Source organism: Lepidochelys olivacea (genome assembly GCF_965140295.1).
Source record: "Lepidochelys olivacea isolate rLepOli2 genome assembly, chromosome: 2".
NCBI classification, from domain to species: Eukaryota; Metazoa; Chordata; order Testudines; family Cheloniidae; genus Lepidochelys; species Lepidochelys olivacea.
In genome coordinates, this window is record NC_140412.1 from 72,339,371 (window position 1) to 72,364,339 (window position 24,969).

General features: G+C 41.8%; 1 protein-coding gene across 2 annotated transcripts in view; it reads left to right on the forward strand.

Moving 5' to 3' along the window:
* PXDNL (peroxidasin like) overlaps positions 1 to 24,969 on the forward strand; it is a 283,093-nt gene that overhangs the window by 119,080 nt on the left and 139,044 nt on the right. For both annotated transcript variants that reach the window (XR_014710245.1, XM_084619291.1), the window contains exon 3: positions 19,228 to 19,299. Coding sequence is in view for 1 of the 2 variants with exons in the window: in XM_084619291.1 (XP_084475417.1) it covers positions 19,228 to 19,299 (72 nt within the window). In the remaining variant the exon portion in view is untranslated. The remainder of the gene's footprint in view (positions 1 to 19,227; positions 19,300 to 24,969) is intronic.

Below are 24,969 nucleotides of genomic sequence, written 5' to 3' on the forward strand. Positions count from 1 at the left end.
AATGGCCCTGCACACTTCCGTCAACACTAGTCCAACGGTCAACTTTCCAAACCCGAACTGGTTAGCGATGGATTGGTAGCAGTCTGGAGTAGCCAGCTTCCACAATACAATCGCCATGTGCTTCTCCAACGGCAGGGAAGCTCTCATTCTTGTGTCCTTGCGCTGCAGGGCTGAGGTGAGCTCATCACACAGTCCCCTGAATGCGGCTTTCCTCATCTGAAAGTTCTGCAGCCACTGCTCGTCATCCCAGACATGCATCACGATGTGATCCCACCACTCAGTGCTTGTTTCCTGAGCCCAAAAGCGGCGTTCCACTGTGGGCAGCAGCTCCGTGAATGCCACAAGCAATCTTGTGTCACAGCTAGTACGCGTGGCAAGATCAATGTCTCACTCCTCTGGGCTTTCTAGTTTAAGGAATAACTCCACTGCCACTCGTGATGTGTTGGTCAGAGCGAGCAGCATACTGGTCAGCAGTTCTGGATCCATTCCTGCAACCCAAAGATTGAGAGCCTGCAGCACACAAACTGTTAAAAGATGGCGCCAAATGCAGACAGAAGTACAGGGATTGCTGGAATGGGAAGCAATGCATCACGGGGCATTGGGACAGGACCCAGGATGCCCCGCAACCCCCTCCATCTGCCCACAACTCTTAGCAGCAGAAGAGGAAGAGATGCTCTGTGGGATAGCTGCCCAGAGTGTATCGCTCTGAATACGGCTGCAAGTGTGAACATGCTATTGCGCAGGCAGGTGAAAGGGTGAATACACAACAGCAGGTTCGCTTCAGTGCTTGCTGAGCAGCAACACACAGAGTGTGTGTGTGGGGGGGGATAAACATGGGGAAATAGTTTTACTTTGTGTAATGACCCATCCACTCCCAGTCTCTATTCAAGCCTAAGTTAATTGTATCCAGTTTGCAAATTAATTCCAATTCAGCAGTCTCTCGTTGGAGTCTGTTTCTGAAGTCTTTTTGTTGTAATATTGCGACTTTTAGGTCTATAATCGAGTGACCAAAGAGACTGAAGTGTTCTCCGACTGGTTTTTGAATGTGATCATTCTTGACGTCTGATTTGTGTCCATTTATTCTTTTACGTAGAGACTGTCTGGTTTGGCCAATGTACATGGCAGAGGGGCATTGCTGGCACATGATGGCATATATCACAGTGGTGGATGTGCAGGTGAACGAGCCTCTGATAGTGTAGCTCATGTGATTAGGCTCTATGATGATGTCCCCTGAATAGATATGTGGGCACAATTGGCAACGGGCTTTGTTGCAAGGATAAGTTCTGTTAGGATATAGATATTCAGGCCTGTCTGTAAAGGCCTATACTCTAAGAATTTAGGTGTATTCTTATCACTTGGCTAGTTATAGAGGTATAAAAAAGAATCAAAATCACTGTCTGCCAGTGTAAGGTCCTTCTCATACTGTGACAGTCTGAGACCCTGTGCTTAGGCTAAGGCCTTTGGCTAAGCAGCAGAGGCAGCCATAAGCTGGGAAGTGACCGGTCACATCTTCACATTCCAAACTAGTCACATTGACAGAAGGTGCTATTGGGCTGTTAGGAATACAATCCTGCCCTGATAATGCCTATCACCTCCAGAGAAAGGGAAGTGCCTAGAAGATGTAAAAGGAAACTTAGTTTGATAGCATCCTGTCTGGCAAGAACTCACTTATCAATAGCTGGGATGTGAAATCCTCACTTCTGTATTGTTTTGTCATTGTAGTTCCTACTTTGCTATTGTTTGTCTGTATAATCTCTGTCTGGTTCTGTGATTCTTTCTGTCTGCTGTATAATTAATTTTGCTGGGTGTAAACTAATTAAGGTGGTGGGATATAATTGGTTACATAATCATGTTACAATATGTTAGGATTGGTTAGTTAAATTTTAGGAAAATGATTGGTTAAGTTATAGCTAAGCAGAACTCAAGTTTTACTATATAGTCTGCAGTCAATCAGGAAGTGAGTGGCTGGGTGTGGGGAGGGGAAATGGGAACAGGGAATGGGAGGTGGGGAAATTGGAATAATTTGCTAAAGGGGGAAATGGGAACAGTGAATGGGGGTAAGGAAATTGGAATCATGTTTGGCTAAGGGCAGGAATGGGAACAGGGACACAGGTGTAAGGCTCTGTGGTGTCAGATCTGGGAAGGGGGACACTAAGGAAGGAAACTGAAATCATGCTTGCTGGAAGTTCACCCCAATAAACATCGAATTGTTTTCACCTTTGGACTTCGGGTATTGTTGCTCTCTGTTCATGCGAGAAGGACCAGGGAAGTAAGTGGGTGAAGGAATAAGCCCCCTAATAGGTTCCTGGGTTAGTGGTTCTGTTGTGTGGCATGTGGTTGCTGGTGAGTATTTGCTTCAGGTTGGGGGGCTGTCTGGAAGCAAGGACTGGCCTGTCTCCCAAGATCTGTGAGAGTGATGGGTCGTCCTTCAGGATAGGTTGTAGATCCTTGATGATGCGTTGGAGAGGTTTTAGTTGGGGGCTGAAGGTGATGGCTAGTCGCGTTCTGTTATCTCTTTGTTGGGCCTGTCCTGTAGTAGGTGACTTCTTGGGTACTCTTCTGGCTCTGTCAATCTGTTTCTTTACTTCAGCAGATGGGTATTGTAGTTGTAAGAATGCTTGGATACTGTTCCTGATGGCTTGTAGTAAGGAAAACACCATCCTGGCCACTATGGATGTAGAAGCCCTCTACACCAACATTCCACACAAAGATGGACTACAATGTAATAAGAATGTTATAAGAATGCAGGAACAGTATCCGAAAATATGGCCATATCATCAAGGTAGGCGACTGCATATTCTCCTAATCCCGCTAGAAGACCATCTACAAGTCTTTGGAAGGTGGCGGGTGCATTCCGCAGCCTGAAAGGGAGTACATTAAATTCATACAGCCCGACATGGGTGGTGAAGGCTGACCTTTCCTTGGCAGATTCATCTAGCGGTACCTACCAGTACCCGTTGGTTCAGTCCAAGGTAGAGATGAACTGGGCCCGTCCCAGTTTCTCTAATAGTTCATCTGTGCGTGGCATTGATAGTTGTCTAGGCGAGTTACAGCATTTAGCTTACGGTAGTCCATGCAAAAACGTATCTCCCCATCTGGTTTGGGAACTAGAACCACTGGAGATGCCCTTGCACTGCCAGAGGGGCAGATTACACCCATCTGTAACATACCCTGGATTTCCCGTTCTATAGCAGTTTTAGTTTGAGGAGACACCCAGTAAGATTGGACTTTAATTGGGTGAGCATTATCTGTGTCAATGGAGTGGTGTGCCCGTTCAGTCAGTCCTGGGGTGGCTGAGAACGTTGGCGCATAGCTAGTGCACAGCTCCTGGATCTGCTGTCGCTGCATACGCCCAAGGGTCATGGAGAGGTTCACCTCTTCCATACCACCAGCACTTTTCCCTTCATAGTAGACACCTTGGCTAGCTTCACACGATTGGCCAAGTCTTCTCCCAACAGCATTGGGATGGGATAATCATCATAGACTGCAAAAGTCCACATTCCTGACCAGCCCTTGTACTGGACAGGCAACTTGGCTGTAGGCAAATTGAAAGTGTTTGACTTGAAGGGTTGAATTGTCACTTGGATCTCTGGGTTGATTAAATTGGGGTCCACTAAGGAAGCATGGATAGCTGACACTTGTGCTCCGATGTCCCTCCACGCGGTGACCTTCTTCCTGCCCACACTCACAGTTTCCCTCCGCTCCGAGGTTATCTGGGAGGTATCTGGGCCTGAGGACCTCTGGTGTGATTCCGGTGCAATGAACTGTAATCTGTTGGGGTTCTTGGGGCAGTTGGCCTTTACATGCCCCGTCTCGTTACATTTAAAACATCGTCCAGCTGACAGGTAACTGGGGCAAGGTGGGTTGCTGGAGAACGGTGTGGCAGGACGATAAGGTATCTGGAGGGTTCCTTGGGGGATAGGTGGGGCCTTGGGCTGCCCCCGGTAGTAGGGTGTGGTCTGAGGTTGTCCCTTCTGGTATCCGCTCCAACTGCGACCAGTTTTTTTTTCTTTTCTGCCACCTCCACCCATTTGGCTCCAATCTCCCCCACTCAATTACAGTTTTGGGCTTCCCATCTAGGATGTATCTTTCTATTTCCTCAGGAACACCCTCTAAGAATTGCTCCATTTGCATTAGGAAGGGCAAATCTTCTGGAGATTTAACACTTGCTCCCGATATCCAGGCATCCCAATGTTTCACAATGTGGTAGGCATGTCGGGTAAATGACACATCTGGTTTCCACCTTAGGGCTCTGAACCGCCGACGGGAATGCTCGGGTGTTAGCCCCATTCTGACTCTCACCTTGGTTTTAAACAGTTCATACTGGTTCATGTGTTCCTTAGGCATTTCAGCTGCCACCTCAGCTAAGGGTCCACTGAGCTGTGGCCTCAGCTCTACCATGTATTGGTCTGTAGAGATGCTGTACCCAAGGCAGGCCCTTTCGAAGTTTTCTAAGAAGGCCTTGGTATCCTCGCCTGCCTTGTAGGTGGAGAACTTTCTGGGATGGGAAGTGGTACCTGGAGAAGGATTGCTAGGGTTTGTTGGTATATTCTGCTGAGCCTTTGCCTTCTCCATCTCCAGTGCATGCTTCCTCTCTTTTTCCTGTTCCTCCATTTCTTTTTCCTTTGCCTCCATAGCTCTCCTGTGGGCAGCCTCTTTGGCTGTTTGTGTTTTGGGCTCTGTCATGTTTGTCTCTCTGTTTTTAACTAACTTTACACCCGAGAGTTAGAAATAAAACAAACAAAAAAAACTTGGCTTGTAAAATTTTGCTGTGCTGTCCGGATACCTATGTTCTCTGATAGCGATTGTCAGCCTACAGAAAAATCCTTAAAAAAAAACAAAAAACCTTAACTGAAGGGTTCATGTTTAGCTATTCCACCTGGAAACAGGCAGGGCACACCCTGGCTGTTTTGTAGAAGCAATGCACACATTGCTCTATCCAAGGACAAGGGCTAGATATGAACCAGGAGAACTTGATTGTTGGGACAGCAACTGTGGGAAGCTTTCTTAGCCTGGGCTCAAGGCCTGAGAACCAGGATTGTAGTAGATAAAGGATGGTAAATAAGTATATTAATCAACGTCATACATTCCTTTGTGTATCTTTTTGCGGTAGCAGTGTGTAATGCTTAGGGGGGAGAAATATAATAAAAGGAGAAGGTGGAAGGCGGGGGGGAGGGGGGGCAGAACAGCCCATCTCAGCTGACCAGCCTGCTTGCTTGCATAAAGCTGGGTTCTGTCTCATCATTGAACCGCCACACTTAACACCTTTGTCTCCCGGCAAATAGGCAGAAAACCCCTCTAGTTGCTCTTAATTAAAAAAAAAAAAACTTCTTCAGGTCTGTGAAGACTTGTGAATTTCCCTGCAGGAGGTAAACTACCCTGCCTTTAGGTAGAGAAAACTCCAGCTCACAAAAGACAATTCCCTTTTGTCTCTGCTCTGGACCCAAAGCAGAGAAAAAAAAACAACTCCTCTGCTTTCATCCGAAAACCTGCTTTCCAGCAGCCCAAAGGAAAAAAAAATCCTTTTTAAGATCTGTGCTGCTTGTTCAAAAAATCAAAATCCTCTGAACTCTAGGGTACAGATGTCGGGACCTGCATGGAAACCTCATAAGCTTACTTTTACCAGCTTAGGTTAAAAATTCCCCAAGGTACAAACTATTTTCCTTTTTCCCTTGGACTTTATTGCTGCCACCACCAAGCGTCTAACAGATATATAACCGGGAAAGAGCCCGCTTAGAAACATCTTTTCCCCCAAAATGCTCCCCAAACCCTACACCCCATTTCCTGGGGAAGGCTTGATAAAAATCCTCACCAATTTGCATAGGGGAACACAGACCCAAACCCTTGGATCTTAAGAACATTGAAAAAACAATCAGGTTCTTGAAAGAAGAATTTTAATAGAAGAAAAAGTAAAAGAATCACCTCTGTAAAATCTGGATGGTAAATACCTTACAGGGTAATTAATTTCAAAACATAGAGAATCCCTCTAGGCAAAACCTTAAGTTACAAAAAGACACAAAAACAGGAATATCCTTTCCATTCAGCACAGCTATTTTATCAGCCATTTAAACAAAACAGAATCTAACGCATATCTAGCTAGCTTACTTACTAAGTTCTAAGACTCCATTCCTGTTCTGTTCCCAGCAAAAGCATCACACAGACAGAGAGAACCCATTGTTTCTCCCCCCGCCTCCAGCTTTGAAAGTTTGTTGTCTCCTCATTGGTCATTTTGGTCAGGTGCCAGTGAGGTTATCCCAGCTTCTTAACCCTTTATAGGTGAAAGGGTTTTTCCCCTGGCCAGGAGGGATTTAAGGGTGTTTACCCTTCCCTTTATATTTATGACACCATTGAATAAAAACAACTATCAGCTTTAGAGTCTTTAAATAAATCCCAGCTCAGTTAGGTGGGCAGAGTAGAGGCAAGCTCTTTAAATGTTAGTTATGACCCACATATGGGTCTCTTTCCCCTTTTGCAATTCCTTCTGAGCCCCTGAGGTTTCTTATAGGGCTAGTGGGTCTTCACCATCCTACCACTGACTCTAAGAATTACGTGTTCAGTCTTTCCACTGGTCAAACTTCCCTAGTGTCTGTAGAGAAGTTGATTGGTGGGTTAATGTAGTGTCACATGGTGTTCAAATGGCCATGTTGCTTACCTGAGATGGAGTGTTTGCAATGCCTTATTAGCCTTTGTGACAGCTGATAAAACAGCGAAGAGACTGCACTCATGATAGCTGCTAGTAATGTCAGCTTCTGCAGGCTTGAAATCTTTTGAGCTATTGTATTTAGAAGCAGCCTACAGTTTTGTGGGTGTAATTTGAAATCACATAATTAAATATCTGAATGTTAGCATTTGCCTTTGCTGTTAATTCCACTTCCAGTTAATTGTACTTGCAAAATTGAGGGTCCCTTTAAAATTATGGCTCTATATATCTACATGCACAGCTTCATTTAATGCGTTAGGAATCTTAGAATGATGTATTTAGGCCATTTTCCCTGTCATTAAGTGCTTTCCAGAAAACTGGTTCATTTTGTTTCTGAGCAGTTGATGAATATTTCTGGTGGTGTGACTTACACATATTAATTTGTTTGTCTTGCTACTGTACATAATGTAAGGCGATTTGCTGATTGCAGCCAAGGGACTGTGTCAAGTCATTGAAATCCAATGAGGCTATGTTAACTGAAAAATGTGCTGGCAATATGTGGACTGAGTCAAATGCTATGAACTCTGAATACTTTTAAAGTGAAAACAAAACTTTCTCAAGCTGAGTGTGCTCTTGAAATTAGAGTGCCAACACTTGATGTCTTTGTCTGTCTGTTTTGACTACTCGTTGTCTTGAAAGAAAATAGTAAAACCAGATGAATCATTTCTATTGAGTGCAGTTTCCTGAATTACCAAATCATTGTTGAAATTAATCACTGTAATGCAGTTTACACTTCCCTCAGAAAAAAAAAATTAGTAGTTTCTCATGCAGTAATGCATACGTAGTTGTATATACTCTGTTTATCACCCATGTAGAGCATCTGTGAGGTACAAATGGTAGTTGGAGTTTTGAGATCAGCCAAATAAAATATATATGCAGTCCCCATGCTTTTTGTCGGTTCAAAGTAACTCATTAAAATATATGACTCGGGGCCGGAAGCTCCCCTCAAAGAGCTAGGGCAGCCTAGGAGCTGCTCCCTTATGGACCATATACCAGCTGAGGATCAGCAGAGCGGCAGTCCAGTACGTTTCCCTCCCACCCTGCCATGCTATGTCCCCTAAACCATGCAGGGTAAAGGTGGCTGATGCTGCCATCTTATGACAATCCCTTCCAACTGGGGAATTCTCTGCTGTCCCTGTGATGCTGCCTAAACAGCAGCAAAAGGGCTGGAGTGAAACTGAAAATCTGGCTTTCTAATCACAACTGAACATTCTTGGAAGTTTTCATATATAATGAGCAAAGAGCAATTGTGACTACATTATTTAGATTGTAAACTTTTCTGGGCAGTATCAGATAAACAATTGTAATTATTTGAGAGCTGTGTGAACGGAGTGAAAAAAGCATTGGACTTTAAAACCAATGAGTTTCCCTGCACAGGTTTGTTTCCTTGTCACAGTAGATAGATCCTACTGTCAAATAGATCCATCAGACTCTGCCGTAGTGTACTCACCAGCTGCAGTGCACCTTTTTGTTAGGGTGAGCTTCTGCATGGGGTTCTTGCAGCCCATCTGCCTTTGACCGGGTCTTCCATAGTTCAGCCCTTTGGCCAACTCACATAAAGTTTAGTTCCCCTTCCAGGGTAACAAGAAGGTGTAACCGAAAATTCACAAAATGCTCCAAAACAGAAGAGCCTTCAGCCCTCCTCTTGGGCTATTCCTTTGCTTTTCCTTTTTGGACCAGTCTTCGGCCCCATCCTGGAGTACTGTATTGGAACTGAAATTGCCAGAGCAGGGAGGGACAGCTAAGGGGTTCTGAGGCAAAGTGTGCAGAGCAGACTAAGTCTTGAGAAAGCCAGCTTGCAGCAAGTTGGGGTGAGTTGTGCCTTCCTGGCTAAGGGAATAGCATATTTTCTTTCTCTCTCTCTGTTTTTTTGGGTTCTTGTGTGTTGCCGTCAGAATGCTCAGCAAAAGGGTAGGGCTACAAGAGTATGCTTCTGTTTGTATGCCATGAAATATAACAGCTAAGATCAGAAACAAGCGGTTCTTGAGCCAAAATAGGCCTCAATCCAGCAGAGTACTTAAGCACATGCTTACTGTTAAGCGTGTGTCATAAATATAAAGGGAAGGGTAAACCCCTTTGAAATCCCTCCTGGCCAGGGGAAAGCTCCTCTCACCTGTAAAGGGTTAAGAAGCTAAAGGTAACCTCGCTGGCACCTGACCAAAATGACCAATGAGGAGACAAGATACTTTCAAAAGCTGGGAGGAGGGAGAGAAACAAAGGGTCTGTGGGTCTGTCTATATGCTGGTCTTTACTGGGGATAGACCAGGAATGGAGTCTTAGAACTTTTAGTAAGTAATCTAGCTAGGTATGTGTTAGATTATGATTTCTTTAAATGGCTGAGAAAAGAATTGTGCTGAATAGAATAACTATTTCTGTCTGTGTATCTTTTTTGTAACTTAAAGTTTTGACTAGAGGGGTTCTCTATGTTTTTGAATCTAATTACCCTGTAAGATATCTACCATCCTGATTTTAGAGGGGGGATTTCTTTATTTCTATTTACTTCTATTTTTATTAAAAGTCGTCTTGTAAGAAAACTGAATGCTTTTTCATTGTTCTCAGATCCAAGGGTTTGGGTCGGTGGTCACCTATGCAAATTGGTGAGGCTTTTTATCCAACATTTCCCAGGAAAGGGGAAGTGCAAGTGTTGGGAGGATTGTTCATTGTTCTTAAGATCCAAGGGTCTGGGTCTGTAGGCAAATTGGTGAGGCTTTTTACCAAACCTTGTCCAGGAAGTGGGGTGCAAGGTTTTGGGAAGTATTTTGGGGGGAAGGACGCGTCCAAACAGCTCTTTCCCAGTAACCAGTATTAGTTTGGTGGTGGTAGCGGCCAGTCCAAGGACAACGGGTGGAATATTTTGTACCTTGGGGAAGTTTTGACCTAAGCTGGTAAAGATAAGCTTAGGAGGTTTTTCATGCAGGTCCCCACATCTGTACCCTAGAGTTCAGAGTGGGGGAGGAACCTTGACAGTGTGTGTCATTAATTCAGCTTTGCTTTGCTTGATCTGAGCCGTAGTACATAAGCTATATTTGGGCTGCTGCAGAATGACATAGCTCTGAGGATGGACCACACGGATACATAGCTAATACAAACCTGTCTGCTTACAGTTCTTTGGCAACTATTTGTTCCTTCGTTCTCAGATGCAATACCTTTCTGTCTGTCCGTCCGTCTGTCTGTCTTCTAACCTATACTGATGCTTGCATTTCTTTTTAAGCTTTAGAAAGTCATGGGCAGGAAAGAAAAAAAACAGGGTGTAGAGTTATGGAAACAAGCAAATAGTGCAACATGCGGTTCATCTCACTTTGTCAAATAGAACATCACACCATTAACCTAATTAATCTGCTCACACACACCTTGAAACGCACCAGCATGTTTTAATAAAGAATATTTCCAATGCTTTTGTCATTTCCATTAAAAAAAATTCACAGGAGACTCTTCATAAACCTCCAAGGAGAATACATAGTTTTTTTGGGTAGGCTGTAGGCTTCATTGCACACTGATCAGAACTCAACATATTTTTCAGATGTTCAGCATTCAATTTGACCTTTCTATCCATCCAAGTGTTCCTGTGTTTACCATTAGTTTAATCAAGTTTCTGAGGGTGAGAATAAGCTTGGCTGTCATAAAGGATGAAATATCATTTTGGGGGGGATATTTCCAAATTGGTTTGCTATCATGTTTAGACTTTTGAGTAGCTGATCATTGAAAATCTTTGAACTGGTACAAAACATGACTGTGATTGTGTTTTTCTTTATGATTTGGAGACAAGAGGATGTGTTTTCAAAGCAGTGCAGAGATTTTTCACCCATATTTCTCCTAATGTTAATGGGGAATGTGCATGTAAGTCACTCTACAGCATGCTGAAACAAAGCCCAAATGAATAGTGAAAATTTTCTGCTAGAAATGAACTGCCATGGTAACATTTAGAATCTATTTTCATTATTTCCAGTGAGAACAGAACTTGCAAGTTCCTGTGAATTATAATGAAAGTTTTGTTCCTAAACTATTATTTAAAATTGCATTATCTCTTTCTACACACATTTTCCAAATCCTTCTGATTTGATGGTTGATGATTTGCAGCTGTTTTTTGTTCACTCTTCTCTCTACCAGTCAGTGGAGAGAGGTTTTTTTCTTTCTCATTAATCATTTATCATATGCACTTTGCTATATTCCTTTGAAACCCTCTGATCTTCTAGATTGGACATACTCCATAGGAGAAAGTTGGGTACAGTGAGATTGGTTAACTGTTGCCTTGCACCTTGTGCAGTCATTTAACGTTTCAGTCATTTATATTATGCTATTATGCTACCCTGATAGTTTTGCACTTACTTTTCATTGGTGTAAATGACGACACAATATGCAGGACAAGGGTGAATAAGGCTCCATGTCTTTTTGTGGTATAAGGTATAGTAAGGATGTACTTCTGATTTCTTGTGTTTTATTGTTATAATACTACTTTTCATCAGTACATCTCAAATCACTTTACAAAGGAGGTCCATCTCATTGTGACATTCTCCTCTGGTATTATCTGGACCAGTGATCTGCTTGGTCACTCCAATCCTTGACTCTGGGAGCCAGCCTTACACTGCTCTGCTGTGAGAACCCCAGTTCCTGGGCTGTTCACGGACAGCCTCTGGCATGTAAGCTGCTCTTCAGATTGTGCAACTGAATGACACTAGCCGATATCTCCAGTCCCAGGCACAGCCCTAGGAACCTCTATCTTGCATTGTCCAGTTATGCCCGCTGGACACTGCAAGCTTATATGAGTTCGTCAATTTAACAAAGAAATTGATAGGCACCGGGCTTGTTATCACAAGGGGAGTCTCTGACATGCTTCAAACCAAAAGCACTGCTTCCGGTAGAATAAACAAACAAATTTATTAATTACAAAAATAGTTTTTAAGTGATTATAAGTCAAAGCCCAACAAGTTAGATTTGGTCAAATGAAATACAAGCAAAACGCATTCTAAGATGATCTTAACGCTTTCAGTGCCCTTACAAACTTAGATGCTTCTCACCACAGCCTGGGTGGTTGCTCCTCAGCCAGGCCCTCCACTTTGATCAGCACTTCAGTCACTTGATTGTGATGTCTGTAGATGGAGGTGGAAGAGAGAGGGGAAGAGCATGGCAAATGTCTCTCCCTTTTATCATGTTCTTTCTTCCCTCTTGGCTTTGCCCCCCACCCCCGTTCAGTCAGGTGAGCATTACCTCATCTCAGTTCCAAACTGACCAAAGGAGGCCAGGGGGCGGGCAGGATTCACTTGAGTCCAGCAGATCCTTTGTTGCTGCCTAGGCCAGTGTTCTTTGTTCCTGTGAGACTGGGCTAGGTTTGTCCCATACATGCCCTGATGAGGTATGAACTGCCCCTTTGCTCTTGGAGAGTTTTTGCCTGGGCTTGTTTTCAGCCAGGAGGACACATTTTCAGCCTCATAACTATATACATGAAATTACAACCTATAACATTACTTTAACAACAATTACTATAACATCAATGCTCAGTGCATCATGAGCCTTCCAAAGGCACCCAACATGACAAAATTTGCAATGGATACCACACAATCTACCCGGAGGTACAGTGTGCCAAAATCATTATCCCCCATTTTACAGATATGGAAATAGATCCCGAACAGTGAACTGACTTACCCAAGAACACCGAACAGTCAAGACAGGAATAGAGCCCAGGTCTCCTGAATCCTAGTTTAGTGTTATATCTACTAGGCCATTCTGCCTATGTAAGTGTAAGGCCTGTTCATTACTTAAGTGGTGGCTTGCATGCTGGAATGTGATGTCATCAATTGTTTCAAGGAATAATACAAGTGTCTTCTTTAGGAAGAAAATGCAAAGGATGAGTCTAATGCATGCAGACTGTCCATTAGACTTTGCTGTCAAATTCAGAGTTGCCCCCGGTGCTTCTGCAGCACTTCAAAATTACAAGTGACTTTGTATTGCTCAAAGTCATTATGTTCTATAAAAGGTGCATCTCCTCTTACTTCATATATCTCATGCTGAAGGTGGTCCACAGGGAGTTTGTTTAGCTCTCGCAACAGGCAAAGATTTTTAAAGGGAAAAATACAGAAAACAACCTCTCAGAACCACAGGACAAAGGAGGAGATGGGGTAAAAAAAAAACAAACCAAGAACAACAGAGGAGATTCTTTCCCTTTTTCAGCAGTAGCAGAAGCACAACCCATTCCCAAAGGAAGGCTGTTACTTCAGCAAATTCCCCCTTACTGTCCCAATCTGTCCTAGGTCTAAAATACAGAGTTAAAATGTATGCAAAACCTAACCGCCAAGAAAAAGGAATGATGCTTTAAGGGGCTGAGTTTTGGAATGGCAAGGATAAACTTACCCCCTCCCTCTGCCTCGTCTTAGATTTATATTTTTAAAAATATTAGAAATACTTGCCAGAAAAAATGTCCATATTTGTTTTGCATATTCAGCAACTGTTTGAAGTGTATTAGTACAGCTTCCTTTTCCCCTGAAGGCTCAAACTCTGCATGAATAGGTCTTGTGTAATTTATTTTTCTGCCACTTTTCATCTTATACTTAGATTCCATTCTTACTGGCTGGTTTTTTCATTAATCATTCTACTGGTCTGTGTAGGTGGCTGAACCATGGTAAACAGTGATGCTCTTCACACTTTAATTGCTCCTTTAAACCTCTGTGAACATAGCTGAGATTGCTGCTTCACAGGAATTGTGATTCTTTATAGAGATATCCTTGATGTTTTAAGCAGGCACTTTAAATAGACTCAGCAGCTGTATACGCTGCAAACCGTATGTGGCTTGACTTCATAAAGGCTAGAATTATGTCGTCGTTTGTTGAGATCTGCATTAAATCTCATGATCTAAACAGGATCAGGATCAGGGTGGGCCAGTAATTGGATTGTGTAAAAACAGCCAGTGGAGTAAGTGGATTCTGACCCCTGCCATGTGATGGAGTTAGTCTTTTGTAACCCTGACCCATGTCATGTGATTAGATCTAGAAAAATAAAGTTGATTCATATCAGCACTTCTGTGTGTCACATTTAGGATTACTTAAGGGCCATTCTTTCCTTTCAGTCAATCCTGAACAGATGCCATATTATAATGCTAGCTAGTGTTGTGCTGCAGTCTTCTGTACAAAATGTAAAATGGAAGCCCTGACCACATGAAATCATACCATAGCATTTCTACCAAGAGTAGAGGTTTTAGTCTCAGTGTCTTGGCTAAATTCTAACTTAGAAGAGCTTATAATGCTCTGGAATAGGCTTCCAAGGGAGGTTGTGGAATCCCCATCACTTTTTAAGAACAGGTTACACACACACCTGTCAGGGATGGTCTAGGTTTGGCTGGCCTGCCTCAGCACAGGGATCTGTTATCTGATGTCTTCTTGGGGTTCTCTCCAGCCCTACATTCCTATGATTCTATACCTATCTATAAGAACCTGCAGGACTAGAACCTGGAACTATGAGGGTTCTTGGGCCGCCAGTGCTTCTGCATCATCGGTAGCTCAAGGTGAGTTTCTACTGGAGGGCCCTGTGAAGCAAGGTATTGCAGGAAGTATAGCCCAGCTTGGCCTGAGGGGCGGCCCCCTATAGCCCACAGGTTGGATTATTCTGGTATATAAACCAAAAAGCCATCATGGGGAGCTAACTGAGCAATGGCACAAACTGCCTGCTTGCTTCCGCTCCAGGTCTTGCCTTGCTGTGGACCCTAGACTCTAGCTTCTGACCTTAGAATCATAAAATATTAGGGTTGGAAGAGACCTCAGGAGGTCATCTAGTCCAACCCCTTGCTCAAAGCAGGACCAACACCAACTAAATCATCCCAGCCAGGGCTTTGTCAAGCCAGGCCTTAAAAACCTCTAAGGATGGAGATTCCACCACCTCCCTAGGTAACCTATTCCAGTGCTTCACCACACTCCTAATGAAATAGTGTTTCCTAATATCCAATCTAAACCTCGCCCACTGCAACTTAAGACCATTTCTCCTTGTTCTGTCATCTGCCACCACTGAGAAGAGCCTAGCTCCATCCCCATTGGAACCCCCCTTCAGGTAGATTGTCGGGCTCAACTGGTAGTGATCAATGGCTCCATGTCTAGATGGCAGCCGGTATCAAGTGGAGTGCCCCAAGGGTCGGTCCTGGGGCCGGTTTTGTTCAATATCTTCATAAATGGTCTGGAGGATGGTATGGATTGCACCCTCAGCAAGTTTGCAGATGACACTAAACTGGGAGGAGAGGTAGATAAGCTGGAGGGCAGGGATAGGATACAGAGGGACCTAGACAAATTAGAGGATTGGGCCAAAAGAAATCTGATGAGGTTCAACAAGGACAAGTGCAGAGTCCTGCACTTAGGACGGAAGAATCCCATGCACCACTACAGATTAGGGACCGAATGGCTCGGCAGCAGTTCTGCAGAAAAGGACCGAGGGGTTACAGTGGACGAGAAGCTGGATATGAATCAACAGTGTGCCCTTGTTGCCAAGAAGTCCAATGGCATTTTGGGGTGTGTAAGTAGGGGCATTGCCAGCAGATCAAGGGACGTGATCGTTCCCCTCTATTCGACATTGGTGAGGCCTCATCTGGAGTTCTGTGTCCAGTTTTGGGCCCCACACTACAAGAAGGATGTCGAAAAATTGGAAAGAGTCTAGCGGAGGGCAACAAAAATGATTAGGGGACTGGAACACATGAGTTATGAGGAGAGGCTGAGGGAACTGGGATTGTTTAGTCTACGGAAGAGAAGAATGAGGGGGGATTTGATAGCTGCTTTCAACTACCTGAAAGGTGGATCCAAAGAGGATGGCTCTAGACTGTTCTCAGTGGTAGCAGATGACAGAACAAGGAGTAATGGTCTCAAGTTGTAGTGGGGGAGATTTAGGTTGGATATTAGGAAAAACTTTTTCACTAGGAGGGTGGTGAAGCACTGGAATGCGTTACCTAGGGAGGTGGTGGAATCTCCTTCCTTAGAAGTTTTTAAGGTCAGGCTTGACAAAGCCCTGGCTGGGATGATTTAATTGGGGATTGGTCCTGCTTTGAGCAGGGGGTTGTACTAGATGACCTCCTGAGATCCCTTCCAACCCTGATATTCTATGATTCTAGTTGAAGGCTGCTATAAAATCCCCCTCACTCTTCTTTTCTGCAGACTAAATAACCCAAGTTCTTCCAGCCTCTCCTCGTAGATCATGTGCCCCAGCCCCTTAATAATGTTTGTTGCCCTCTGCTTGACTCTCTTCAATTTGTCCATATCCCTTCTGTAGTGGGGGGACCAAAACTAGACACAATACTCCAGGTGTGGCCTTACCAGTGCCGAATAGAGGGGAATAATCACTTCCCTGGATCTGCTGACAGTGCTCCTACTAATACAGCCCAATATGCTGTTGGCCTTCTTGGCAACAGGGTACAGTGCTGACTCATATCCAGCTTCTTGTCCACTGTAATCTCCAGGTCCTTTTCTGCAAAACTGCTGCTTAGCCAGTTGGTCCCCAGCCTGTAGCGGTGCATGGGATTCTTCCTTCCTAAATGCAGGACTGTGCACTTGTCCTTGTTGAACCTCATCAGATTTCTTTTGGCCCAATCCTCCAATTTGTCTAGGTCACTCTGGACCCTATCCCTACCCTCTAGCATATCTACCTCTCCCCCATCATGTGTGAACTTGCTGAGGGTGCAATTAGTCCCATCATCCAAATCATTAATAAAGATGTTGAACAAAACCGGCCCCAGGACTGACCCATGGCACAGGCCTGACAGTACGTAAATTCACTACGGTTATGGTATTGTTCTTCATTTCTTATCCTAAACTGTTGGATTTATTACTGTTCGCTGTGTTTCATTATAGAGGTGGCTTTATTTCAATGGCAGGATGGTCTGTATACAAAGTTTGTGAAGTCCTTTCATAAACTTCAAAATAAAAGCCACAATATAGAGAATACAAACTCCAGTTCATTCTCTGTACCTTAATATTCAAAGTCTCCAATTTAATTGGCCGTATTCCACTGAAACTTTGCAACAGTTGACCATTGGGGAAGGCACATAAATGTAGGAGGCAGTAGTTTCATGGGAGCTAGACCAAGTCTATGGAACCATCTCTGGCAAGTAATAAGAAAGATCACAGACCTCTCCACATTCAGAACAAATTCAAAACTTTTTTTTTCTAATATAGCTTCTCTTAGTAAAATTCTATACACATATGCATGTGTGCACGCACACACACTTAAAAGCTTATAATAACCTAGTAAGTTATTTGTCCTACAGACTAAAAACGAAGAAAGAGAGAGACTGACATTGTTTTATCTATTTTTAAATATTTGGGAGGTGCTCAGATACTAAAGTGTTGGTGACAGGTGTCCTTCAGGTACATAGATAAGTAAAATATGCATGATACACTTCTTAGCTCACATTTTATTGTATTTAATTCATTGGTTTTGCAATTAAAAAGTAAACTAGGAACAGGTAAAATAATTATCTATCTTTACAATATGATAGTCTGACTTGAAATGTGTAAATCTGCTATTCTGGTATTAAGTAATTATAAGGGCTCTGTGCCCTCTTCCTTTGCCCACTCAAGTTTCATGTTCTCATTCAGTGATTTGAAGGATAAGCACTAGTGCTGTCATCAGTCACTCTTATTTTTGTACCTCATAATGAACTTCTGAATTTCTGTCTTTCCTCTTGAATCATCATTTGGGACTCTTTATTTATCAAACCTTAAAAATCAAAGTGCCCTCTTAAGATCGGTTTCTATGTCCTTACTGAGAACATTGTTTTACTTTTCATCCTCATTTTCCCATCTTTATCTCAGAAGATCTCATCCAGAAATTGTACAGATACTGTATGAAAAATACACCAACCAAACTTTAGAAGTAGTTTGTAACTACTATAACCAAGATATTGCCAGGAATATGTATAATATATCAATATTACAGCACAAAAATATTTAAGACAAAAATTGCTTTGAATAAAACCCTGGAAAGTGACGTTTCTGATTATAAAACACATTCAATTGTTAATCATTTAAATGTATTCCATTTCTGTAATGAATTAAAACATTTCCAAGTAAGCCTGAAAGATAGATCAAAATGTAACGTATCTTTGGATTATCCAAATTCCTAACAAATCATGACTGGGAAATCATGACTCCACAGATATATAAGACATTTGAAACATTTATTAACTCATCTTATTTGTTCAAAAGTAATCTAGACCAGTACTAGACCTTTTTTGCCTAAATTATTGATTGTACATAACAAAAACTGAATATCGGAAATAGGAGAATACTATTCAGACATTTGAAGCTCAAAACTGGTACAATACAGAGAGAGAGTATTCATTTGTATCTGTCTTATCACAAGGATATGTTCCATACGTATGTCAAGGGAACATTAAGGTTGAATGGTCAGGCATCAAAAAGTTAGGAAACACCAAAGCTGAGGTTCCATATACAGCATGGTATAGCTTTGCATACTCTTTGCGCAGGTGTAAATGACTACACAAGGGATGATCCATGGGGAATGAGACCTAAGATTTCGATAGATTGGAAGCCACAGAAGAGGTGGGACCACGTTTACCCCAAGGAGGTGGAAACTCTTCTCACGGCTACATCTGGAAAATGGAAGGGGTGGAATAAAATCTATATTCTGGTGCCCTTATGATCTTTTATCCACCAAAAATGTTTGTATGTACCTTTTCACTTATAAGTGCATAAAAGTGCCCTCTTTATTTTAAGAATTTAATAATTTTTGCTGAAGTTTTGAAGACTAAACCATTTTCTTTCCCAAAATGGACAGGCTTGCCTCTGGTGTCAGACTTTAACAGTAACACCAAGAAAAAAACACAACAAAAATGAATTGTTCACATGAAGGGCTTAAGTCTGACATGCTCCTCAGAAGGACTGTTTCATTTTATTGTGGTGCAGGACTTGCTGGAATACTGAAGTCTGCACAATGAGTTCTTTTCCCTAACACATTCAGATGCAGCTGCCTTGATTAGTTTACTTTGTGTAGTTCAAGTATCTGTGCCTAGACAGGGTACCTGAATGAAAAAATACATTTCCGTCCTTCATGGAAATGCCTTGGATGAAATCCTGGTCCCACTGAACTCAATGAGAATTTTACTGTTGACTTCAATGGAGTCAGGATTTCATCCATCATGTGAACTTCAAGGGAAAACAGTGTCCCTCTAATACAGAAATATTATAATTTTCATTTACCAGACAGGCAGTGCAGAGTTTTGGTGAATAATTTGTGTATGAATTGTTTGTTGTTAAAATTAAACTTGTCCCTGCCAGCATCAATTTCACTGTCTGTGATGCTAATTATTTTATGATTATTGACTGCAACCATGAAGAGAGGGGTTTAATTGGGAAAAAAATTGTTCCACACACTTCTAGTTTTTCTTAATGCTAAAATATGTTTTAATAGTCTATGTTGGTAAAATATTTAAATCTACTTTGGTTCAATCAGATGATCTTTATTATTTTCTAACTTGCTGTTATTGAGAATTAAATTGTTGTGTATGATTCTTAAAATAGTACTATTTTTTTGCCTTTTTACAGTCTTCTGAATAACAACCAAATCAAGAAGATTTCAAGAAATGCTTTTGAAGGGCTTGAAAATCTGCAATACCTGTAAGTCAAAATGGAAATTTAATATTTTCAGTGATAGAGTGATCGTTAACCCTCTGTGTTTTTGACTATAAATGCTGTATGCTCTTGTTAGGAAGCATTGTCAGTCCTGGCTAAAAAACTGTCTGCTCATCTGCAAGCTGTCATACTTTGTGTGTGTGCACACACTGAATATTGTACAGTGCGACATAACGAAGCAGCAACGCTGAATGGTACCATTCTGATTTTAGAGCATTTGCACAGATGCAAATGACTGCCCAGGGTGCAAGGATGTGTAGGATCAGGCCCTCAGTTCACCAGTGCAGGGTTGTTGGTGTTTTTTACTGCTTTCATTAGTTTCCATTGAAAATATAATTTGCATGTTGATTTTGGTTTTTTGAAGAATCTGAGTCTCATTTGTTCTATTTTTTCTATGCATCTCCCATATGTAAATAAGGTTTGACATAACTGTGATATTCCATATTGTTTTTTGTGTATGAAAAATGTGCCTTCGGTTAGGTACCATTTGGATTCACAATAATACTGAGTTTCAGGAACTTTCATCTGAAAACTGTTTTCATGACACCTTAAGGTTGAATTGTTTGCTATTAAAATTAAACTTGCTCCTGAGAGCATCCATTACACTGTCTGTGATGCTTATTATTTTGTTGTTGTTGAGTGCAACCATGAGGTTCAAATGAGACAAATGAGAACAGCCTTAAGGTATCATGAAAATAGTTTTCAGATGAAAGTTCCTGAAACTCTCAGTATGATTGTGAATCCAAATAACATAATAAATATTAAAAGATTCATGTTGCATATAGTCCTTTCATCAACTCAGTGTATAGAAAAATAGCCCTTTAACTATTCAAATAAACAGATAAGTAAATGCCATGTTCTCATTCAAAGTTAATTTTTCTGGAAATTCATGTTTTAGTTCAAGGCGAAAGCCTTTTCTCTCATGAGGATTTTGAGTTTGCACAAGTATCACAATTTATTTTATTCCAAATCCTACAATTTAAAGTAAAGCTTTTGTGATTTCCTTGTAACTCCAACATATAAGTGAATGTTTTATACATACATTTAATTAATTAATAAATAACATTTTTTTGTGTTTACCATTTGGTAAACACAGGATCTATGTATTCTTTTATTCTGTGTTTAAAATAATGTAATTGCTGGAACTTCCTCCATTTTGTAATGGCACCCAGGGGACATTATGGTGAAGAGGATCCTAGGAACACAGTTCCCTGAAATTTCCCATCCAGTCTCCAATGTGCCGTCTGTGCTAGCATCTTAGATTTGCTGTGCCAGTTTTATGCCATCTCAGGATTCCACTTCCTCCAGGGAATCTAGCTGAAACATCATCCTGGGCTTGCAAATATGTGATTATATATGACAGTGTCATAGTTAAAGGGAAGTTCTGAGAAACAAAAGGGCAAAGTTAGAACATAATAGCAGAAATGAGCCACTCACTTATAGACAGCCCCCCAAGCTGAAGCAAATACTCACCAGCAACCACACACCAAAAACACTAACCCAGAAACCTATCCTTGCAACAAAGCCCATTGCCAACTCTGTCTACATATTTATTCAAGTGACACCATCATAGGACCTAATCACATTAGCCATGCCATCAGGAGCTCATTCACCTGCACATCTGCACAAATGTGATATATGCCATCCCGTGCCAGCAACGCTCCTCTGCCATGTACATTGGCCAAACCGGACAATCTCTGGGCAAAAGAATAAATGGACACAAATTGAATCACAACATTCAAAAACTGGTAGGAGAGCACTTCAACCGCTCTGGCCACTCAGTAAAAGATTTAAGGGTGGCAATTTTGCAACAGAAAAGCTTCAAAAACAGACTCCAATGAGAAACTGCTGAGCTTGAATTAATATGCAAACTAGATACCATTAACTTGGGTTTGAATAGAGACTGGGAGTGGCTGGGTCATTTCACATACTGAATCTATTTCCCGATGTTAAGTATCCTCACACCTTCTTGTCAACTGTCTAAATGGGCCATCCTGATTATCACTACAAAAGTTTTTTTCTCCTGCTGATAATAGCTCATCTTAACTAATTAGCCTCTCACAATTTGTGTGATAACTTCCAACTTGTGTGTGTGTGTACATATATATCTATATATATCTCTTACTATATGTTCCATTCTATGCATCCGATGAAGTGAGCTGTAGCTCATGAAAGCTTATGCTCTAATAAATTTGTTAGTCTCTAAGGTGCCACAAGTACTCTTGTTCTTTTCACTATCCAATGAATTTCCCAATGATGGACGTGGAGGGAGAAGAAAAGCTGGTTGTGAATGAAGTTTAATATTATTACCATTATGTATTCATTCACCCCCTTACCACCACTGCTGTGGAAAAGTGAAGCACTATGAATTTGCCAATCCTTCTCTACAGGCTCAAACATATGTTATTCCATTATCGTTTTGCTGTCATTGAATTTAGTATATTTGGTCCATTCTGCTTGTTCTTGATAGTGGCATACACAAACCTATATAATTTTTTTAATGTAGGTCAAGCCATTTTTTGTCATAACATAACAAACATGGGGGAACATACATATCTGCTCTTATGCAAATTTCTGAAGATGGATTAACCTAAGTGGAACAAGAATTGAGCATAGAAGCATCTGGTAGTTCCTCTAACTCACGAGTTATTTCAAATTTTGGAGATCTGCAGTGCAGCTCAGAAGACAGAATAGAGACCTACATTTGCTCTTCTCTTTTCTTGTCATGGCATCTGGCTAGACAGAAAGGTTATGGATAATTTGTTTCTTCTTAATCCTCAAGGAAAAAAAATTGTCCATCAAACAATCACAGTGTATAGGGTGACAATTCAAAAGGAAACGTTAAGGCTGTCATCTTTTCCCTGCATAATCTCGTTCACTTGACACACTTGTTCTCCACTGGGAAGGTTGGAAATTGGCTTCATTCATCCAAGTGCTAATCAGTGCACTGAGCACATCACTTCACTTTCCAGACTAAGCCGTCATATATTAAACTGTGCTTTTTACAATTGTCATGAAAGTTTTCACAACCACAGCTAACACTGAAAATATACATTCTGATTTTAATGTATTTCTCTTCAGTGTAATATGTCCTTTCCCATGTTATATTGTTGTTAATCTATATCATTACAAAACACAATATCCACATCAAGATCACGCTTTTCTGCAGAAAAGTTTGGGTGTGTCCCTATTTAATTGACACAGATTTGTCTCCTGTAACCTATTCAGTCCTAATTTATTTTATAAAGCTCTTTAGCCTTATTCGCTAAAATATGTAACTGTTTTCATAAATATGGAGAGAGCCAAGAAGCAAATTAAGCTTTTACAGAATGTAAGAGTGCTATGTAATAACAAATTTGTATTGTCAATGTCCTGAGCTGATTGGTCTGATGTATGACTTTCCTAGCTTTAGCTAAACAGTCCCAAACATATGGCAAATGTATTCTTCAAATGGGTAACAGTAAATGTTTTTTCTGAGAACATGCCCAACATGTAACACAGTGGATTCTCTCCTTTTTTCTTGTGTAGGTAAAATCTTTAACCATGTTTATGATTAAAATAGGAATCCAAGCCCAATCAATATACCCTCCTCTGCCAACAAACTATTACATGTAATTTCCAAGGCTAGTGCTAATTGAGGTGATTCCTGAAGACATGAGAGCTCCTGAGCATAAGAATCCCATACCTTGTCATTTGTCCCAGCACCAAAATATTTTGGTGCTGATTTTTAGACCCACAATTACCCCCACATATATTTTCCCTCTCTTTCTTTCTTTGTATTACTCTGTGGATCAAAGGCTCCAATCAGGATCATGCTCTGATGTGCTAGGTGCTTTACAAACAGATAGATCTTAGGAGCAGACACCATGTTTCCCTAACTGTCTAATTTGAAGTGAGGTGCAATCTAGGAGTGTGTATAAAACCATATATCTCTAGGGTACCCTTCAGTGCAGTAGTCTAATATTTAGTAAGCATCACAGCAGAAGTAGGTCTTGGTACAGAGAGGCTGTGGGACTGTCAGATTAGGTCAAGGAAGTCAGTCTAAAGATAAAGGGCAGCATGGGAGTGTCATGATGTCTGGAGTGACTCACAACTGTGAATGCCTTACTCAGGGTAGACTGTCAGAAAACAGGGCAGACACCCCAAACTGCTGGTACGTTCTATAATGAGGTTTCATCAAACCAGAAACAACTGGATCAATATACCAGTTTTATGGAGTCACATACAGTCCCGTTAGACTCTCCAGTCTATCTCACCACTGAGACAAACTCAACTTTGTGATAATGGTCGCTTAAACCAAAAATCACACCACATCAGGTGGCTCTTAGTCCCTATAGACCAGTCACTTACTGCAGATCAATTGGTACTCCAGATCTACCAAAGACAACACTGGCAGCCAATTCTATAGAAAACTAATTAAAAATGTGTTAGCTAAGAAAAGTAAATAAGAGTTATTGAGAGGTTAAAGCAGGTAAATATATATGTTTATATAGTGTTGGTCATGGAGGGACGTTCCCCTGAGGACTCAGAGGGCAGGAAGCCTGGGGGAAGTGAAACACTGCAGAGATCTCTCTAATGGGAGAGCTGACTTGGTGCAATGGGAGAAGACTTGTGGGAGGGAAGCAGGTCTTGGAACTCTCAGATAGGATGCTTGGAGAGTTGGACCCTGGAACAGGAGCTAAAGGAACTGGGACAGAATGGTTAATGACTCTCAAGTGCGTAAACTGGGAAGGGTGACCTTTGAATGGGGTTGAAGAGCTGCTGTGTTCTGACCTTGTTTTATTTTGGGTTTTTGAGAGGAACTGTTTTTACTAGAAGGGATCTGCAGGGTGTGGCCCTCTATATGTATAAAAGGATCTGAATTTGCTGCTGCGAGAGAAAATATTCCTTTGCATGGGGCACTGTAAAGTGGAAACTGAGGAAGATTTCCGGGGAGGGCTCCCTTATGATGCATCCATTTACCGATAATTGAAGTGACAAAGCAGGTGTCATTCCCCTTGTCATTTACTTCTGACAATGGTGAGTTCAACACCCCTGGTTTGGCCCAGGGGGAAACTGAAGGAAAGAACTTTGAGTGGATAAAAACCCAACCCCTGAAGCTCAGGAGAGATGGGGGGGGGGCAGTGTCCTGCAGTGCAGACTGTCCCGAGTTCCAGAAGTGGGGTATGTGGGATCAGCTAGGTCTGCTTAAGCTTTAGGTAAAATAGGTGTAGCTTCAAAGGTGCAGCCAGCTCTGAACTGTGAGGCCACCACCCAAAATCCTACCCCACGCAAAGTTTTTACACGTAAAAGGGATAAGTGCCAGAGATGTCAGGAAATCCATTTGGGACTTCGCTGATGATTTTACATGGAAGGCACTCAGATACCACGGTGTGGGGAGGCAGTCTAAAGCCCTCAGAGAGACAGAGGTGTAGGATTTACTATCAGTCACTTATGAATTATTCTGCAAATGAAAAGGGAGATTCTGCTGTTCCAGTTTTGCACCTTTGTGATGGGGGGAGCAGATTATCTGAGCTGAGATCTTTCATAAAGATGTGCTAGTGAAATCTTGCCTTAAGACTCTTCATTGTTCTAGACTTGGTGTATGATTTTCAGTGGCAGCTTTGAATCGGGATTTCCTTCATGCCAAGGTTAACTTTTATTTGGTGACATTCT